General features: G+C 42.7%; 1 protein-coding gene across 4 annotated transcripts; it reads right to left on the reverse strand.

The window, feature by feature from the left end:
- Positions 1 to 726: 726 nt before the first annotated feature.
- Positions 727 to 6,687, reverse strand: SMKR1 (small lysine rich protein 1). 4 transcript variants are annotated; one of them, XM_038419782.2, is made up of 3 exons: positions 6,090 to 6,687; positions 4,912 to 4,973; positions 727 to 1,211 (listed from the first exon to the last, which is right to left on the reverse strand). In XM_038419782.2, the coding sequence occupies exons 2-3, from the start codon at positions 4,912 to 4,914 to the stop codon at positions 1,008 to 1,010; spliced, it is 207 nt and encodes a 68-aa protein (XP_038275710.1). In that variant the 5' UTR covers positions 4,915 to 4,973; positions 6,090 to 6,687; the 3' UTR covers positions 727 to 1,007. The 4 variants fall into 4 exon arrangements, with proteins under 4 accessions (XP_038275710.1, XP_043355433.1, XP_043355440.1 ...); XM_043499498.1 differs by having other exon boundaries at positions 5,989 to 6,687; XM_043499505.1 differs by having other exon boundaries at positions 5,966 to 6,687.
- Between the last annotated feature and the right edge of the window lie 12,184 nt (positions 6,688 to 18,871).

Here is an 18,871-nt window from a genome sequence, read left to right on the forward strand (position 1 = left end):
GGCCACAACCCAGGCAAAGATTGGCTGTAAGTTTCCTGCTCATGTTATGCCAGATGGGGTGGAGCACAAGCTTTCATGCTGGCAATAACTTGAACATCCTAGGGAATCAGGATGTCTCCCTCTTTTATGCAGCCCTGGCTCGTTGCAGATTCTCCTCTCCTCCTTTTTAAGGAGGACACTTCTATCCAGTCATCCCCTAACTTCCTCCACCACATACATCAGTTCTTGACACATTCCTTATTGCCCCAACCCTCCGAGCTGGCAATGCATAAGAACGTGGGATAGTTAAGAAAAACATTTTATTCCAAATCCTGGGCCTTGTAGGTGGGAGTGGATGGGATAAAATGTGCTTGAACCAGCCCTGTGATAAATATGTGCCATGGGCACACAAACTTTGCCCAACAAGTGACTGGTTAGCAGTTTGTCAGGCACTCAAGAGTTGCATTTAATCTGCATAAAATGGAGCTGATTGTAGACACTCTAATCTTTAACACAAAGCTTGTGGCTTTCAGCGAGGATGCTCGGATTGAGAGAGATCACTGCATGCTGGGCCATGAAGTCTCCATGAGGCTGCATTTTATGAGACTGCACTTTGGCAACCCTTGGTTTAAGCAATGGCAAACACACCAGCTTTGGTGTGTACTGGCTTTCAGGGACTACATTAGATTTCTAGGAGCAGGAGTAGCAGCAGGAGCTATGAGTACAAAATGAATCCCTCCCTCCCCCCACACATCATTAGAATTGCTCACAGAGGTGCAATGTTTTATTTGCAGCCAGAATTAGCAGGCGAACGGCCATGGTTAGTATTACACTTAAATTAACATTTACTATCTTATGCTCGAATCATAACAAGAGTGTCTTAAGTACTGGCCTTCACAGTGATTATGGCAAACCTTAGGAGTTAAAAACCTGAGTGATCAGTTTGCTTTCAATCCTTAACAAGGGTTCTCCTTTTCGTGGTGAAGCTTGATGTATCATGGATCCCTTGCCTTCCATCCATCTGATTACTACTTTCCTTTCTTCCCTTTCTTTTTGGGGGAGTCAGGCCAGTTAAAGCCACGGAACTCCAGGCAGGCAGCAGCATTGTGAGAAATGTAGTAGGCATTGAGCATGGCAGCTGGGCTAAGGATATCCACTTCGCTCACTGGCTTCTTTGTTTTCTTCCTGGAGCCTTTAGATTTGCTGCGTTTGGATTTGCCACCTTTACCTGTCTGTAAAAGCAGAACAGCAACAAAACATCCAGGGATTGCAAATAGATCTGGATCATGATTGTGTCAATGCCATCTACAAGAACTCAGAGCACCTCACTCCTACATTGCAATACTACCTTTCTCATCCAGTACTGGGGTCCCACATAAAGCTATATTGCTGCACCAAAATCATGATCTGCAGCACCCCCAGTGATGTTAGTCCAGGGTCTCTTGACCACAGACTACTACCCTGGGTGTGGATTTTGTTTTATGGACTAATAGCTATGACATAGTAGGACAAACCTACCAAAGTGATATCTACTCTATGGACCAGGTTAGATTGTGAAAAGGTCAACAGAAAGGAAAGGCTGCATAGATATTTTTGATAAAACTGGTGGATTAAAGTGAGCAATCTAACCAGTCAATTAGTGCTCCAAACTGTGTTTTATCTCTAGTTAAAAAACTGTATCTGCCCAGGCTGAAAATTGTTAGTCCATACAGAACAGGTGGTTACTGAGCTTCTTGAATGAATGCACTAAAATGTCATTAAGAAGCACATAAAATGTTGTATCACCATCCTCTACTCTTCGCCTCGTCTTGAGACTGTAAACAAGGATGGTGCAGCACCCAACCGGGGCCTTTGGCTGCTACCATAATATAAATATGTACTACTACTGCTTCTAAGAGCAAAACCATAACTACCCGCTTTAGCGAATACATCTATACTGCACAAGTATCTATTTAAAACTCACCAAGAGCCTGATCAAAACCCTACTGAAGTCAATGGAAAGACTCCAATCAAATTGAATGGATTTGGCTCAGGCCCTTTGCTCCCATCGTGCTGCCTCAGAGGACAGATTCTCTGTATATGGTCATTTCGAACATTTAAAGATCTAGTCAAGAATCTGTCCATAAAACATGCAGAGGAAATATGGAAACACTTCAAGATGAGCAGATGCCATGAGGAGAAGGAAGTGTGATTTTTTGGGCTACAGCACATGTTCAGAGAATAAAATGAGGAGCCAGTTTCAAGAGGAAAGGTATTCAAGAATACCTACACTTCCTAAGTGATTAAAGGCTTTTGGACTTTGTTCTCATGCCAGACACCACATCCACTGCACATGGGATAGCCTGGTGTTACTGCCTACCTAGAAATGTGTTACACAGGTAATTTCACATGCTCTTCTGAATGACTGGATTGACGCATTTCTTGTGAAGAATGCATCAGTTGATGCACAAGAGAAACAAATGACTTTGATACAGTCAGAAACGTTATCAACATCATCATCACTTCAGGAGACAACGTTATCACTATGGGAACAGGAGTGCATGTACCACATTTTTACAGCATAAACCATGAGAAGTACCTCCATGGCTCAGTACATGTCAGCAGAAGAGAGGCATAAACGGAAACTCAGTGACACAGTCCTGGAACATGACCCATCTAAATCAATCCACAGATAAACATGTAGGAACATGTATGGTAAAAATAAGAGGAAATGCAATTCAAATGAAACACAGAGCCAGACTGCAGCATCCTCAGAAAGAGAAAACCAATTCCCCCCCTGAAGGAAAATGCAGAGCACAAGCTGTAGGGCAGTGGTTCTCAAACTTTTGTACTGGTGACCCCTTTCACGTAGCAAGCCTCTGAGTGCGACCCCCCCTTTAAAAATTAAAAACACTTTTTACATATTTAACACTATTATAAATGCTGGAGGCAAAGCAGGGTTTGGGGTGGAGACTGACAGCTCGTGACCCCCCCATGTAATAACTTCACAACCCTCTGAGGGGTTCCAACCTGCAGTTTGAGAACCCCTGCTGTAGGGAATGAAGGTTTAGGATACAGCACTACCTGTCATGTGGAAAGCAAACTGCTTGCAATCAGACATTGATTAGCATAAGTGACAAACTTTCATACAAGTAGTAATTGCATAGCTATAATTTGCTGAATACTCATTGTAATGGAATGTGTATGGTTTATGATGTAAACGCACTGCTTACGTAGACTGATTTTTAAGCAAGCCTCCTGAAATACACTCCCATACATTTGTGCCTTGAAAACAGATGCACTGGCAAATTTTTGAAGTGCAATTACTTTCCTGCTGGAAGTTTGGCCCATAGTATTAAAGAGTGCACAGCATTTTGTGATCTTGCAGAATGAAAGGTACTGTATTTAAGTGCAAGTTGTTATGGGGCTACACAGTTATTCAGGAGGTGGCAATTGTCTCACCATTATTGCTCTCCTTCATTTTGAGAGATGCCTCTAGCCTCCCGCTACTTTGTTTGCCCACAATCATTATCAGCAGTGAAGTACTTTCATTATTGCTGATGAGCTCTAGGTCCCCATTTCCTGTCTCTCCATTAAACTGCAGAACAGGAAGCTGAAGTCTGCATATTCTGCTGACATGTTGCAACATAGCTTAGAGCAGTGCTACTCAAAGTGGTGGTCCGTGGACCGGTGCAGGTCCGCGAGCCATCGGCTGCTGGTCTGCGTGCACATTGGGAAAAAAAAAATTGCCGGACCCCCACATCAGATAGCTTGAGAAGCACTGGCCTAGAGGATTCCAACCTAGAGATCTCTTACAAATTTCCCAGGCATCCAAGGGCTGCATCTCACTTGTATGATATTGAACAGATCATGGCCCTCCCTCATCTCACAGAGGCATAGCTCAGTCAGGTTTCAGAGGAGCAGCCGTGTTAGTCTGTATTCGCAAAAAAGAAAAGGAGTACTTGTGGCACCTTAGAGACTAACAAATTTATTTGAGCATAAGCTTTCGTGAGCTACAGCTCAGACAGTTCACAGATCCAAACAAGATCTAAGTACCTGTTCTATTCTGGTTCTTACTCCATGCCCAGCACCATGGTATTTTGGCACCTTCCCAAGATGCTGGACATTTCTACTCTTGTGGAAAGTGCAATGGAATCTTTATTGACCCCCAAGTGGTCAGAATTTTCATTTTACGAAGCGTGTGCAATACTTTACTGCCTGCTTACAAATATGGCAAAGCAGAATCTGGTGCATCCAAACATACAACTTAAAACGTAAGTTAGGTAGGTCAGTTTGTGTTCATCGGTCTTGAAAATGAGCCTTTCAGCTTCATAATACAGTAGAACCCCAATGTAATGAACACTGGTCTTATAAATGACTGGTTATATGAACCATTTTTATCCTTTGATCAATAAGGTACACATGTATTTACTTGAATAAGGAGCACAGGTCAGGTGCACTCACAGCATGGGTGTACTGACCTTGCTTACATACTGCTCAAAGTGCCTTTTTAGTAACATAACAAAAAAGTGCTGTTAATGAAGAACATGTCGACATCCCTTCACATTCTGAAGTCTTCAGTGCACTGGAAATCCCTTAGCAGTGGTTTGATGAACAAGAAGAAAACTATGCAGTATAACTTGGTGGAAAAGAAGAGATGCAGTTCTTTTAAAGAGAAATCAGCTATTTATTTAACCAGTGACTATACAGACACAACAGCACAATATGTTCATATAATACTGTATGAAGTAGTGAAATCCATCTGCAAGATTGTAACAGGCATATTGTATACATTTATTACTATTCATTATGTACACTATCACTGAACAATTAGTAAGCTAGTTTATGCACCCTTCCTACTCTACTTTTGAACTCCTCAGTTCCCAATTAGTTCACAGATTGTTCTGCATAAATAAATATAATTGTACATTTAAAAAAATTAACTTATATTACCATGGGAAGTCCTTTTATTGACCTGCACTGATGGACTCAGCATGAAGCCCTGAAGACAGACCCTGCAATATACAAATCATGCAAAGGGTTACATGCTATGCAGATATCACAGTATTGCTCTCTATTCCCCCTCATCCCTATGCCCATTTACAAAAAGGAAATAGAACAGGTAATAAAATGAGCTCCACTGAAAAAAGCTTCTATCTTGTACAAATAACTACAGTAGGCTAGAACTGTTTTAATTGTAAATGGCAAGAACAGATCTGTTGAATCATCTACACCAGTTGTTCATGACTCCATAGTCTGCTAAAGATTTCCAGCTTTGCTCTGAGACAAGAGTTCTCCTGTGTTGTTAGAGACCATCTGAATATCAGAAGTGCAATGAGTTAAGAAAGAGGGTGAGGGAAGAGACCTAAATTGCAGCTCACTGTGTTACACAGATAGCAAACTGGGAAAGAACCTAGTGGTGGTAGATGTGCAATAGTTCTGTTAAATTACTGCAGTTTATAATTAAAAACCTTTCCCCTTAAAAATCAACCTCAGTTCCTGCAGTTTCAAAATTGCATTTTTGATTGGAGAGGGAAGGAAACATTCTCTCTCAGGTATTTCTTAAGCTCTTATCACCACAGTATCTCACTGCTGCAAAGCAGGGGAAGAAGAAACAGGAGAATTCGATCGCCGAGGAAACTTTCTCACACATGATCCGCAATGCACCGTCGTGTCCAAGGAAGTTAAGCAGCATTGGAACAGGTGATCACTGGAGGATTTTAAGCCCAGGCAGGGGTGGTCGAGGTGCACTGAGTCTTGCCTCAGCTCAGCAGGGACGGACTAGATGCCCTCTTGAGGACCCTTCCAGCCCTACGCTTCTGTGATTTATTTTCTCCTTGCAGAAAGGCGAGCGAGGGTAGCCTGCCGTGCTGTCTAGCCAGGCCTCGCACTCGTCCCCCAGCCGGGAGCGCCCCTCACAATCCCGGAGCCGCACAGGGGACGTCACGTCCACCTTACACCCAAGCCCCAAACCAGCCCTGCAGCCTCGTAACCTTTAGCCTCGCACCGTTGAGCAGCCCGATTGCCAACCCGTGGGCTGGGAGCGACGGTGCACGCCTGCCCGGGCGCAGGGCTGCAACCCCCATGGCCAGGGAACACGCCCCACACCCCCATCGCGCGTGCAAACACACCGCCTCTCCTGCACGGGCTGCAGCCCGGAGCGCGTGGCAGCACGGCTGGCCGGACCCGGGGCCGGCTCGCGCTCCCCGCCGGGGCCAGGCGAGGCAGCCAGCGGGCGTGGCCTCCTCCGAGGGGGGGAGGGGAGGGGAGGGGTGTCTCCCCTTTGTTTACACCGCCCACGTCCCGTTACCAAGGCGCGGGCGAGGCTCGGCCAGACCCCGCCCCCGCCCGCTTGCGCACTGTCCGCGAGGGGCGGGAAACCGGGGGAGGGGCGCGCGCTAAGGGCTGAGGGGATGATTTGCGCGCGCCCCTTCCACCTGTTGGGCCCAACGGTCACCCACCTCAGGGAAAGGGCGGGAAAGCGCTGCCGGGGCAGCGGGCTGTCGCCCCTCCCCGCTCTCAGTACTGGAGAATCTGTCAGGAAACAGCAAAAGGGGCCGACCGGCCTCCCCCACCACACACACCCAAAGGGCAAGGGGACAACCAGCCTTCCCTCTCCCTCCATGCTCCCAAAGTGCAAGGGGCTGACGAGTCTCCCCCTAGCCCCCAAATTGCGAGCAGTGGACCATGACTAGCCTTCCCCTCTGCTCCCAAAGCCCAAGGGGTTAATCATTCTCTCCTCCCCACCAACTAAAGTGCAAGGAGCTGACCATCATTCCCCCCCCCCCCGCCCAAGGAAGTCTCACAACCCCTCTCCCCAGTTTTCATTAAAATAAGTGAGGAAAATTCCTTGTTTTTCGGTGATGAGGGTCAGGTCTCACCTCGCAGACTCCTGTTAAAGTACTAGAGACCAAGGCAGAGCTTGGAAGTTTTTTACTTTCCTCAGCAGATGTTGGTCCAATAAAAAGTATTAACTCAACCACCTTGCCCAGCACAGCTACCATTGCATTACTACCTGTTTATTTCACTGGTAGGACAGTTTAGTGCCCCAGTCTCCTGCCTCACGTCATTTAAAGGACAGCCACACCCATGGCATCATTCAGTCCCTACCCATTTCACTTAAAGGACTGGAGTTTGGTGGTGTTCAGGGATGGGGCCGGGGGAGAGCAATTCAGTTGTTTCCAATGTTCCCTGTAGTTGTTCACTGAAAGCATAATTCCCAGAAGCAGTCTTTTGGCTGCCTTGATTTCCTTCAAGGGGAATTCTAGAATCGTAGGACTGGAAGGGACCTCAAGAAGTCATCTAGTCCAGGCCCCTGCACTCATGGCAGCAATAAGTTTTGTCTAGACCATCCCTGCCAGGTGTTTGTCTAACCTGCCCGTAAAAATCTCCGCTGATGGAGATTTCACAGTCTCCCTAGGCAATTTATTCCAGTGCTTAACCACCCTGAGAGTTAGGAAGTTTTTCCTAATTTCCAATCTAAACCGTCCTTGCTGCAATTTAAGCCCATTGCTGCTTGTCCTAGCCTCAGAGGCTGAGAACAATTCTTCTCCCTCCTCCTGGTAACAACCTTTTTATGTACTTGAAAATGGGCATGGGCCCTCTCAGTCTTCTCTTCTCCAGCCTAAACAAACTTAATTTTTTCAATTTTCCCTCAGAGGTCATGTTTTCGAGACTGTTAATTATTTTGGTTGCTCTTCTCTGGATTTTCTCCAATTTGCCCACATCTTCCCTGAAACGTGGCACCCAAAACTGGACACAATACTCCAGTTGAGACCTAATCAGCATGGAGTACAGCAGAAGAATTACTTCTTGTGTCTTGCTTGCGAAGTTCCTGCTAATACATACCAGAATGATGTTTGATGTTTACTTTTCTTGCAACAGTGTTTCACTATTAACTCATAGTTAGCTTATGATCCATTATGACTCCCAAATCCCTTTCCACAGTACTCCTTCCTAGGCAGTCACTTCCTAGTTTATAGGGGGTGCAACTGATTGTTCCTTCCTAAGTGGAGTACTTTGCATTTGCCCTTATTGAATTTCATCCTCTTTACTTCAGACCATTTCTCCAGTTTGTCCAGATCATTTTGAATTTTAATCCTATCCTCCAAAGCAGCTGCAACCCCTCCCAGCTTGGTATATATAAATATAAGTGTACTCTCAATGCCATTATCTAAATCATTGATGAAGATATTGAACAGAACCAGACCCAGAACTGATCCCTGTGGGACTCTACTCGTTATGTCCTTCCAGCATGACTATGAACCACTGATAATTACTCTCTGGGAACAATTTTCCAACCAGTTCTGCACCCACCTTATAGAAGCTCCATCGCGGTTGTATTTCCCTCATTTGTTTATGAGAAGGTCACGCAAGACAGTATCAAAAACCTTACTAGAGTCAAGATATACCACATTACCGCTTCCTCCCTATCCATTAAGTCTCTAGAGTACATCCACAGCTTGGATGGGTCATTCAGTCTATTTTTCCGAGCTTCAGTTTGTAGCAAGGTTCCTCCAGAGGTAAGAAGTAGGATTGAAGACCCATCCAAGCTGTGGCTGTACTCTAGAGACTTAACTTAAGCCAGCAGTTTATTCCATCACTTCTACAAGCCTGAACCAAGAACTTTGCCATTACTGTATGTAATTGATTCCTTTAACCAATTTTAACTCTCACCTTTCTTTCTTTTTATAAATAAAACTTTAGATTTTAATTAATAAGAATTGGCTGTAGCGTGTATTTGGGTAAGATCTGAAACATTTATTAACCTAGGAGGTAATGTGTCTGATCCTTGGGGATTGGTAGAACCTTTTATTTTATATGATGAAATAAGACTTACAAAAAATGTCATCATATTTGACGTGGGTACCTGGATGGGGGCCTGAGGCTGGATCACTTTAAGGGAACTGTGTTGTTTGGACTTCTGAGTAACTAGTAAGGTAATAAAGAAGCTGTTTTATGTTGGCATGGTGAATCTAAGTATTAAAATATCTACCAGCTTTTGGGGATTTGGTTGCCGCATTCTTTGCAGTTCACCCTAAATTGAGTGACCACAGCTGGCTCCCCCCTAGGACCCCGATCGCAGTGGCATAGTCAGTAGGATGCACATTACCACAGGTTAATTGGGTTTTTGAATCAGAACCACACGCTTGTCAAAATTTAGTTTTGATATTGGAGAGTTTAAGGGTTAAAAATCAGTCATGGTGAGTGACCCATGATCAAGATCCTGATAGAAAAAGCCTGGAAGAATTGTGCTTACAGAGAGGGTTGTATTTTAAGCAAAAGGCCCCAGAGCAGGAACTGAAAAATCTGTCAATTGCCAGCGATAAGAAAGCAGATCCAGCAAAAATGCTTGCAGTGAGAAACCAACAGCTAGAACTTGAACAAAAGCAAGACATAGCTGATATGGAAGGAGAAGCTGCTGAAAGAGAACACCTGTGTTTTGAACATGAACAAAGAATGGCATATATTCGATTGCAGTAACTAGAAGCTAAGGCAAAAGTGGACAGACTTAAGCTCCAACTCAAGAGAATAAAGGAACAACAGGAACTGTATCATCCTGAAAAGCCAGTTCCTCTCAGCAGCAAAGATGGGGATAGAATCTATCCAGTTTGTAACAATGTTGGTATGTTGTTTGACTCTAAGCCGTTAGCTGTGTGTAACCAAATTTACCCCAACACTGCTACCTTTTCTGTAAATGCTTTTACTGTGAGCTCAGGTGAATGTAACCCCATAACTTGTGCAGAGAATGTAAAAGTCAATGGTAAAAGCTGTTTAGCGCAAATTACAGCTTCTAATATCACTCTTGTTAAAGCAGATCTTGTCAAAGAGGAAGATCATTTACCAGATCAGAATGTGAATATTGTAATTCTCTATGAATTTCCTGTAAATGTGCCTTTAGCCAGAATCCATCTAGAATGGAATGGTGTTAAACATGAAGTTATAGCTGGTATAAGGAAGTTATTGCCTAGGGATCTTTTGATTGGGGATGATATTAAAACTGTTCAGTCAAGTTGATGACATAAACCAGTCACAGGAAAGAAATAATCCTGAACTTGTGTTTATTAGGGGCAAGGATTTGCCTGTGGAGGGTTTCTCCAAATGTTTGTCTGAGAAAGATGGCTGTTTGTCTGTGCAAAGCAGCAGTGCATATGTGGAAAAAAATTTTGAGTTTCTGTCTGGTATCTCAGAAGTGAATCTGGCATTAGATAAGGCTCAGGAAGATTTCTCTAGAGCAAATTAAAATTGGTGATCAGGTTAAAGACCTAACTGAGGAAGGAAGGGGTACATTCTTGGTGAGTAATTGTTGGTCAGTAAAGCTTGGGAAAGTAAGCCTGACCCAGATAAAAGTGATGTGCTTAAAGTAGCTCAGTGTAATAAGACACTATTTGTGGAAAATAGCAGTTTCTTTGTTAAGGAAGGGGAAAACAAAGAAAGTTTAGATGAGCATAGGCAGCCTTCTGTGCTGATGGCTTTGTCTAATCATCAGTTTGGAAAAGCAAGGTTAGTGGAACATGAGTATCCCTACACCTTATCTGTTACTTGTGTGGAGAATTGTGACAGTGAGTGAGGAAAATGTTCCTGTGACTGTTAGGGGTAATGACTTGCCCATGAAGGGAGCTACCCCAGTCACCAAGCAGTTGTCTGCAAACAGCCATGTGTGCTGGGACAAAGGAAAGGAGATCCCAAGGTGTTTGTCTGTTAAAGGGGAATGTTTCTCCAGCTCTTTCCTGTTTGTAGAGCAGATAGAAGAAGCCCGTCAGGCTATGATGGTTGAAAATTTATAGGTTGACCCAGAGCTGATTCTGGATACAACCAAAGCCCAGGAAGGAAGTGGTCCTGAATTTGTGTCTGCTAGGGATGTTGACATTGTAACTAGATTGCATCCAGTTAATGTCATAAATAGCTCCCAGAAACCAAGCGATTCTGGTGCTTCTATTTTGCCTGTTGCTAGTGTGTTGCTGGGTAAAGAAACAACAACCTTGTCTAATCAGGGCGATATCATAGCCAGGGCACAAGAAAAGCACGAAGGTGATTTGACTACGATACCTACTGACAGTGTGGAAACTTGTAACGAGGAAGAGAACACTTCTAATCTTGTGACTATGAAGTCTAGCAGTTTACCTGAAAGGGGGGTTTTGTGAAAATCCTCCTGATGGGTCAGAGGGGATTCTGGATTTAAGTGAAACCCAGAAAGAGTCTGTTGTTTCTCAGGAAAATGTTCCTTTAGGGCAAGCCCTAGGTGAAAAGGGTAAGGGCAAAATTTCTGTGAAAAATGGGTTTTTGCTTAGAAAGATTCCTGAAGAGAAAAATCTTCATGGTAGTTTTTGCAAGCAGGTTTCTGCAACTTATAGGTGTGAAAGTGATTTGATTAAGTTAACTCAGGGTGAATCACTGTATAGAGAAAGCAAAAGTTGTTCCAGTTCCTAACTGCCAGAGTCTTTCTGAGGTGTATAAATCCCCTGACTTTGCTTTAGAAAGATGCAGTGTGGATAGCTTTGAAAAGGTTTGAAATGAAATACAAATTATTAGGGAATTTAAACAGCCCTATAAGCGTAGCCAGCTTGTTGGGGAGACAATGTTGTTGGAACATGAATATATCCATGTTGATTCTTTAAGTAAGCAGTCTGTGACTCAGGTACTGAGGAAAGATCGGATTACTGGTTACTGGGTTACAAGGATGCAGGCAGACTCATCTCTAGATATTTTGGATACGACTTGTAGTCTTAATGGACTTGACATCTGATTCCATGTGGAAGCAGAGGTTGGTAATGGAAGGACAAAATAACCTTGAGTCTAACATGCTAGTGAAAATTGATGGTATCACTTTAAGATAGAGGCCAGCCTTGGAATTGGTAAAGCTTGGGGATTTGAAAACTAGTAAACTAGCAGGTATCTGTGTTGATGCAAATTACCTGACTGACAGGGGGAGAAAGACTTGTCCATAGCCATTAGCAAAGAGGACGCACCCAGCCAGCCAATGAAATCTGTTACACAAAAGAGTTCAGATTTTGACCCTACTGGACAGGGAGGAAGGAAAAGATTAAACCTTGCAAATAAAAGCCACAGGTTAATCCTAAAATACCAAAACCCCAAGAAAGTTGTTAAACTAAAAGCCTATGTTAAGGAAGACCCTGAAGTCAAGAAAAAGCTACAAAAGTTCAAAAAGGATATTGAACTAGCTGACCTAAAGAATGATTTGTCTAAACCAAAGGCTTGGCATGAGAAAAATAATTGTAAATGTATACTTGTGATAAAATTGATGTTATTGCTAATCATAGAATCATAGGTTTCAGAGTAGCAGCCGTGTTAGTCTGTATTCGCAAAAAGAAAAGGAGTACCGGTGGCACCTTAGAGACTAACAAATTTGAAGTGAGCTGTAGCTCACGAAAGCTTATGCTCTAATAAATTTGTTAGTCTCTAAGGTGCCACCGGTACGCCTTTTCTTTTTTCATAGAATCATAGAATATCAGGGTTGGGAGGGACCTCTGTAGGTCATCTAGTCCAACCCCCTGCTCAAAGCAGGACCAATCCCCAACTAAATCATCCATGTAACTAACTTGTTGCTGATACCAAGAACTGTAAAAATGTACAATGTACATGTTTTTTTGGAAAAACCCTTGAACATGTTGGGGGTAATACATAAGAACTCATGTTGTAAAAACCTTCATGGTTTTACTGTTTCATTACATGACAACACACACTATGTTAAAAAGCCTGGTGATACTGATATTTCACAGTTAGTGCCTGTATCTAATCTTGAAATTGTACACAGCAGAAAAACCACTACAAGTTTGAACTGCTGTGCACAAAGGGAAACTGAGGTACAACACCTCACAGCCTTCATGGCTGAATGCCAGAGTAAATATTCTTTAAAAAACATTAATGGCTATGTTAAGTTAACACATAGACCAAACCCTGGAATCGCTAAAGTGTTTCACAAAGTATGGGCTAAGTTTCTGGCTGGGGCATGCATCAATAATTTGGCCTTACAAAGAATTCAATGTAAACACAGCTCATATCAATGTTGGAAGATCCTTAAGATGTATCCAGGAGCTCTAATTTCACCCTTCCACACCAATCACATGTTGGGGGTGTGATGCACGGCTAGAAAGGGTTAAACATCCAGCAAAATGAATAACCCACAGAAGACATGTGGGGAAAGAATGTTTGTTTTTGTATATTAACATATGTATGAGTAGGATGGACAATGTAGTCAACAGTCCCTGTCTATGCTGTATTCTGATAATTCAGAAGTCAAAAGAACATCTTATCATGTAAATGAATTGTAAACATGGGATGTGATAAATGGGGCGGAGGTGGGGTGGGGAAAGGTCCCTTTTATGGACACCCAACCAGCTAGTTTGCTGTAAAATTCCTCTTGGTAGCTGTTCTCTGCTTGTTTTACCTGTAAAGGGTTAACAAAAAGGTAAAGGTTTCAGGTAATGAAAAGGGCAACTGCCCAAAAGAGCCAATGGGAAGGCTAGAACTTTTTAAAATTGGGAGAGCAGCTTTCCCTTTGTCTGTGGTTGTTCTTCGGAGGGCGGAGACACAGAGCAGCAATGCTGTAAGCAGCTTTAAGCCAGGTATGATCATAAATCATCAGATCATATCTAGAACTACTTATCTGGAACTCCCAAATATGTTTAGAAAGACGCAATTAGGGTTATTTCTGTTTATATCTTATGGCTAATGGACACCTCTGTGCTAACCCCAGATGCTTTTGTTTCTTGTAACCTTTAAGCTGAACCCCCAAGAAAGCTATTTTGGGTGCTTAATTTTTGGAATTGCTCTTTTAAAATCTAGCAAAAGCCTAAGTTCCAGATGTATTTTCTTTTTTGTTTTTAATAAAATTTACCTTTTTAAAGAACAGGATTGAATTTTTGGTGTCCTAAGAGGTTTGTGCATGTTCTTTGATTAGTTAGTAGCAACAGCTAATTTCCTTTGTTTTCTTTCTTAGCTGATCCCCGGAGGGGGAGTGGGGGTGAAAAGGCTTGAGGGTACCCCACAGGGAGGAATTCCCAAGTGCTCCTTCCTAGGTCCAAGGGGATTTTTTGCATTTGGGTGGTGGTAGCGTTTGCCAAGACAAGGTCAGAGAAAAGCTGTAACCTTGTGAGTTTAATACAAGCCTAGTGTGGCAACTATGAATTTTTAAAATCCTTGCGGGCCCCCACCTTCTGCACTCGAAGTGCCAGAGTGGGGATTCAGCCTTGACACGGGATATCTCAGTATTCATCTCTCTTTGAAATGTACTGTGAATGGTGGAGGAACAAGCAAATGGCCTTATGTTAATTCGTATAGCTAAGTATCAGTGACAGTCCTCCTTCAAAGTCATCCTGATTACCTTTTGTTCCCTGAGGAATTCCAACTTGTCAAAAGACATGAAATTGTATAAAAGATCCTTGGGTCCCGATTCTGTCATCTCTGATCTGCTAAGACTTCATCAGGGGACATTTGAGTCACAAGACTGAAGTCCCAGTTATGTTGGTATGCCCTGAATATGAGATTTGGACATTGGACTATGACCTATGAACTGAATTCTAAAGGAACTCTTTGCAACTACAAAGTTCACCATCTCTGCTATGAATCTGAATGTCAATGAATTGAACTCTTATCTGTATGTATCTTAACCATACTCTCTCGTTTTTTTAATAAATTTTAGTTTAGCTAATAAGAATTGGCTGTAGTGTGTATTTGTGTAAGATGTGAAACATTCATTAACCTGTGAGGTAACATGTTTGATCCTTTGGGATTGGTAGAACCTTTTCTTTTATATGATGAAATAAGATTTACAGAAATTTTCATATTTGACTTGGGTACCTGGATGGAGGCCTGAGGCTGGATCACTTCAAGGGTACTGTGTTGTTTGGACTTATGAGTAACCAATAAGGTAATAAAGAAACTATTTTATGCTGGCTTGGTGAATCTAAGTATTGGAATATCCACCAGCTTTTTGGGGTTTGGCTGCCCCAATCTTTGCAGTTCACCCTAATTGAGTGACCATAGCTGGCTCCCCACTAGGACCCGGTCACAGCCTCAGTAAATGAACGTCCTCATCATGATACAAACTCTTTTGAACTACCACCTCCTTGCAGTATGTGTAGTAGAAGCACTGGCTCTGTTGTTTTCTACTACTTTTACACAAGTAACCTCACCAATTATAGGCAGTGTGAGCAAGACTTTTCTGGATAGGCATCAGTTAATTTTCTCAAAAAGAAAAGGAGTACTTGTGGCACCTTAGAGACTAACAAATTTATTAGAGCATAAGCTTTCGTGAGCTACAGCTCACTTCAAAGGTAATAAAGAAACTATTTTATGCTGGCTTGGTGAATCTAAGTATTGGAATATCCACCAGCTTTTTGGGGTTTGGCTGCCCCAATCTTTGCAGTTCACCCTAATTGAGTGACCATAGCTGGCTCCCCACTAGGACCCCGGTCACAGCCTCAGTAAATGAACGTCCTCATCATGATACAAACTCTTTTGAACTACCACCTCCTTGCAGTATGTGTAGTAGAAGCACTGGCTCTGTTGTTTTCTACTACTTTTACACAAGTAACCTCACCAATTATAGGCAGTGTGAGCAAGACTTTTCTGGATAGGCATCAGTTAATTTTCTCAAAAAGAAAAGGAGTACTTGTGGCACCTTAGAGACTAACAAATTTATTAGAGCATAAGCATCCGATGAAGTGAGCTGTAGCTCACGAAAGCTTATGCTCTAATAAATTTGTTAGTCTCTAAGGTGCCACAAGTACTCCTTTTCTTTTTGCGAATACAGACTAACACGGCTGCTACTCTGAAACCAGTTAATTTTCTGTTCAGATACCACTAGGGAAAGCCTTTGGGTTATTACACTGTTTGAATTTTTAGCATCCATTTGCAATTGTAATATATAGATTTCCTTTTCAACCAGCTAGTCTCTTTTAGTTACCATCTCAGCCTTATACGCATTCTGTAAAGCACAGGTATTATTATGCAGTATCTGTAGGTTGTCCATGGAGCTAGTTTCCTACACTTAGTATGATTTTCAACCCAGCCTCCCCAGCTTCCCAAAAACAAGCTAATTATTCTGAAATCGTACATAGTGCATTTCATCTTGGGTTAGAATTTTTGTGGCAAGTATTGGAAAAAAATACATAGACATTTAAGTTAAGGTGTTTAAAATTCTTCCTAGTGACTTTTTGAAAAAATTCCTCACACTTTTTTGGCTCACTGTTATATCTCCAAAAGTGATATAACTTGGCCTAAGAACTACAAATTTATTTCTTGGCTTTGGTAAGAAGTGCCTCTTAGTGAAGATGGTCAATGAGGAAATTTAAAAGATATCAGCTTTCTAACAAACTCCCCCTCCACCTCATAGAGGTAATCAGGTAATGGTTTATATCCGTATTCTGAAACCTATTTAAGTAGAAGACACAGGAAGTCTAGTGGGTGCTATGTGGAAGTTCAGGCCAGGAAACAAAAAGAAAGTAGAAAGATGATGTTTAGGGAGTAGTGATTTTGGATGACATGTACTACTGTAGGAAAGAGACACAAGATAAAAATTATGAGCCTAATATGGAAGTCTTTACTCAAGCTTCACTTTGGCCAGCCCTCAATCTTTAGACTTATCCGCAATGGAGAGGAAAAGACTAGGAGTTCCACAGGTTGACTATGTGCTGTGTGAAAAAATACTTCCTTTTGTTTGTTTTAAACTTGCTGCCTATTAATTTCATTTGGTGGCACCTAGTTCTTGTGTTATGAGGAGTAAACAACACTTCCTTATTTACTTTCTCCACACCAGTCATGATTTTATAGACCTCTATCATATCCCCCTCTTAGTCATCTCTTTTCCAAGATGAAAAGTCCCAGTCTTATTAATCTGTCCTCAGAAAGCAGCCATTCCATACCCCTAATCATTTTTGTTGCCCTTTCCTGAACCTTTTCCAAGTCCAATACATCTTTTTTGAGATGGGGTGACCACATCTGCATGCAGTATTCAAGATGTGGGAGTACTGTGGATTTATATAGAGGCAACATGATATTTTTAACTTCATGGCTTGCTTCAGCATTTAGGGTGAGAATTTGCTATTTATATCCAATCTATGTAGTATATTAAGCTTAGGTTGTGTGTTTTGTTTATTTGCTAGGTAGGTAATCTGCTTTGATCTGGTTGCTATCCATTATAATCACCTAAAATCTATCTTTTGTAGTTCATAAATTTATTTTTGCTTTAGGACTATCATAGAAGATCAGGGTTGGAAGGACCTCAGGAGATCATCTAGTCCAACCCCCTGCTCAAAGCAGGACCAAGCCCCAATTTTTGCCCCAGATCCCTAAATGGCCCCCCTCAAGGATTGAACTCACAACCCTGGGTGCTTTGTCTAAAACCAGTGTGTGTGTAAATCATAATTTGGGGAAGGTGTTGTATATTTCCTCTCTACATTGAGGGAGAGGGCAAATTTCATGAGCTTACTCTATACAGTTCTCTGTGCAGCACAAGATGGTATAATTTTGGGTTTACACTCTAGAGGGGGGTGTGCACTTGAGTTGCTGGGCAGTTTCTTAGCTGTAGCCTCCCTGTGCAGAGCTGATCACAGCGTCTGTATGTAACTGGAGCGGGGTGTGTCTCTACCTGTATGTGTGCTGGTAAAAGTGCAGGCTGGAGCCTTGTGAAAGGGCTCGGCAGGTTGGTCACAGAAGTACATTGTAAAGGGTACCCAGGCTGGTGAGTCACGGGGGCTCAGTGGTACCCCAGTTCCAGGTGGCACCCTGGGGGAACCAGTCACACCCTGCACAACTCCTTTTTGGGTCAGGATCTCTACAATTACAACACTGAAATTTCAAATTTAAATAGTTGAAATCATGAAATTTACAATTTTTAAAATCCTATGACAAGAAATTGATCAAAATGGTAGGGCCCTAAACATGAATCAGGATTAATTTTACTTACAAATCACTGGGGGGCTCCCGCTGCCATCCAGCTCCAGTCTACTGGAGCTCCCGCTGTCAGTCCGCTCCAGGTCGGACAGCGGGAGCCCCTTCTCGCAGGGTGGGTTGACAGGAAGAGCCCAGGCCGCTGCGAGGAGAGGCTCCGGCTGTCAGCCAGCCCCAGTTGGCGTTCCTACTGTCCCTGAGAAATCTCCCCAGCTGTCAACCTTACTGATCTCTTATGGCAAGTCTTAAGTAAAGAATGTGACAGTTTGGGGAATATACAGTGTCAGCCTGTGAATTTTTTGCTTTTATGAATCATTTATTATTGTAACTTCCACTGTGGATTTGATTAGAACTTGTAACAGGAACTTAACACTCAAGGAGCAGACTACATCTGGGAAGCTGCAACAACACAGGCCCATCACCATGCAATAGTTCCACCCTGGTAGAACAATGGGAGTTTCTACCAGCAGAACCATTGACTTTTAGTGCCTCTCCTCTACCCAGCAGCCTATGGGGGAAAGAGTGGAAAATCACCAGCAGAAAAACCAAACAGAAAAGGTGTCAGAGGCTGCTTTTAAAAGGGACATGCTCCCTGTGCTGTTAAAGAGTATAAGAAGTTCCCTTGCAGTGCCTGGGTTCTTTGCTTTAATTGCCACATAGCTCCCAAGGGATCAAACTATAATCCACAACTAGCTGGGACTCTGGGAGAAGATGCAAAGTGGCTGGTAGCACAGCTCTGCAGCAGGGCAGCGATGGGCCTTTCATTCACCATCTAAGAGTCAGGAACCAAAACTGAAAGCAATATTGAGGTAAGGAGGTACCAGCAATTTAGATTTTTCAATATACTTCATCCCCTTCTTAGTACAATACATACCTGGGCTTTTAAGAGCACCATTGCACATTAAGCAGCATCTTAATTCATCGTTCCACAATGCCTAATGTGGATGAGAGAACTTGCATTGTGCCTTGTGATGTGCATTTTGTTGTTGTTGTTGAACTG

Source organism: Dermochelys coriacea, chromosome 1 (assembly GCF_009764565.3).
Source record: "Dermochelys coriacea isolate rDerCor1 chromosome 1, rDerCor1.pri.v4, whole genome shotgun sequence".
Classification (NCBI taxonomy): Eukaryota; Metazoa; Chordata; order Testudines; family Dermochelyidae; genus Dermochelys; species Dermochelys coriacea.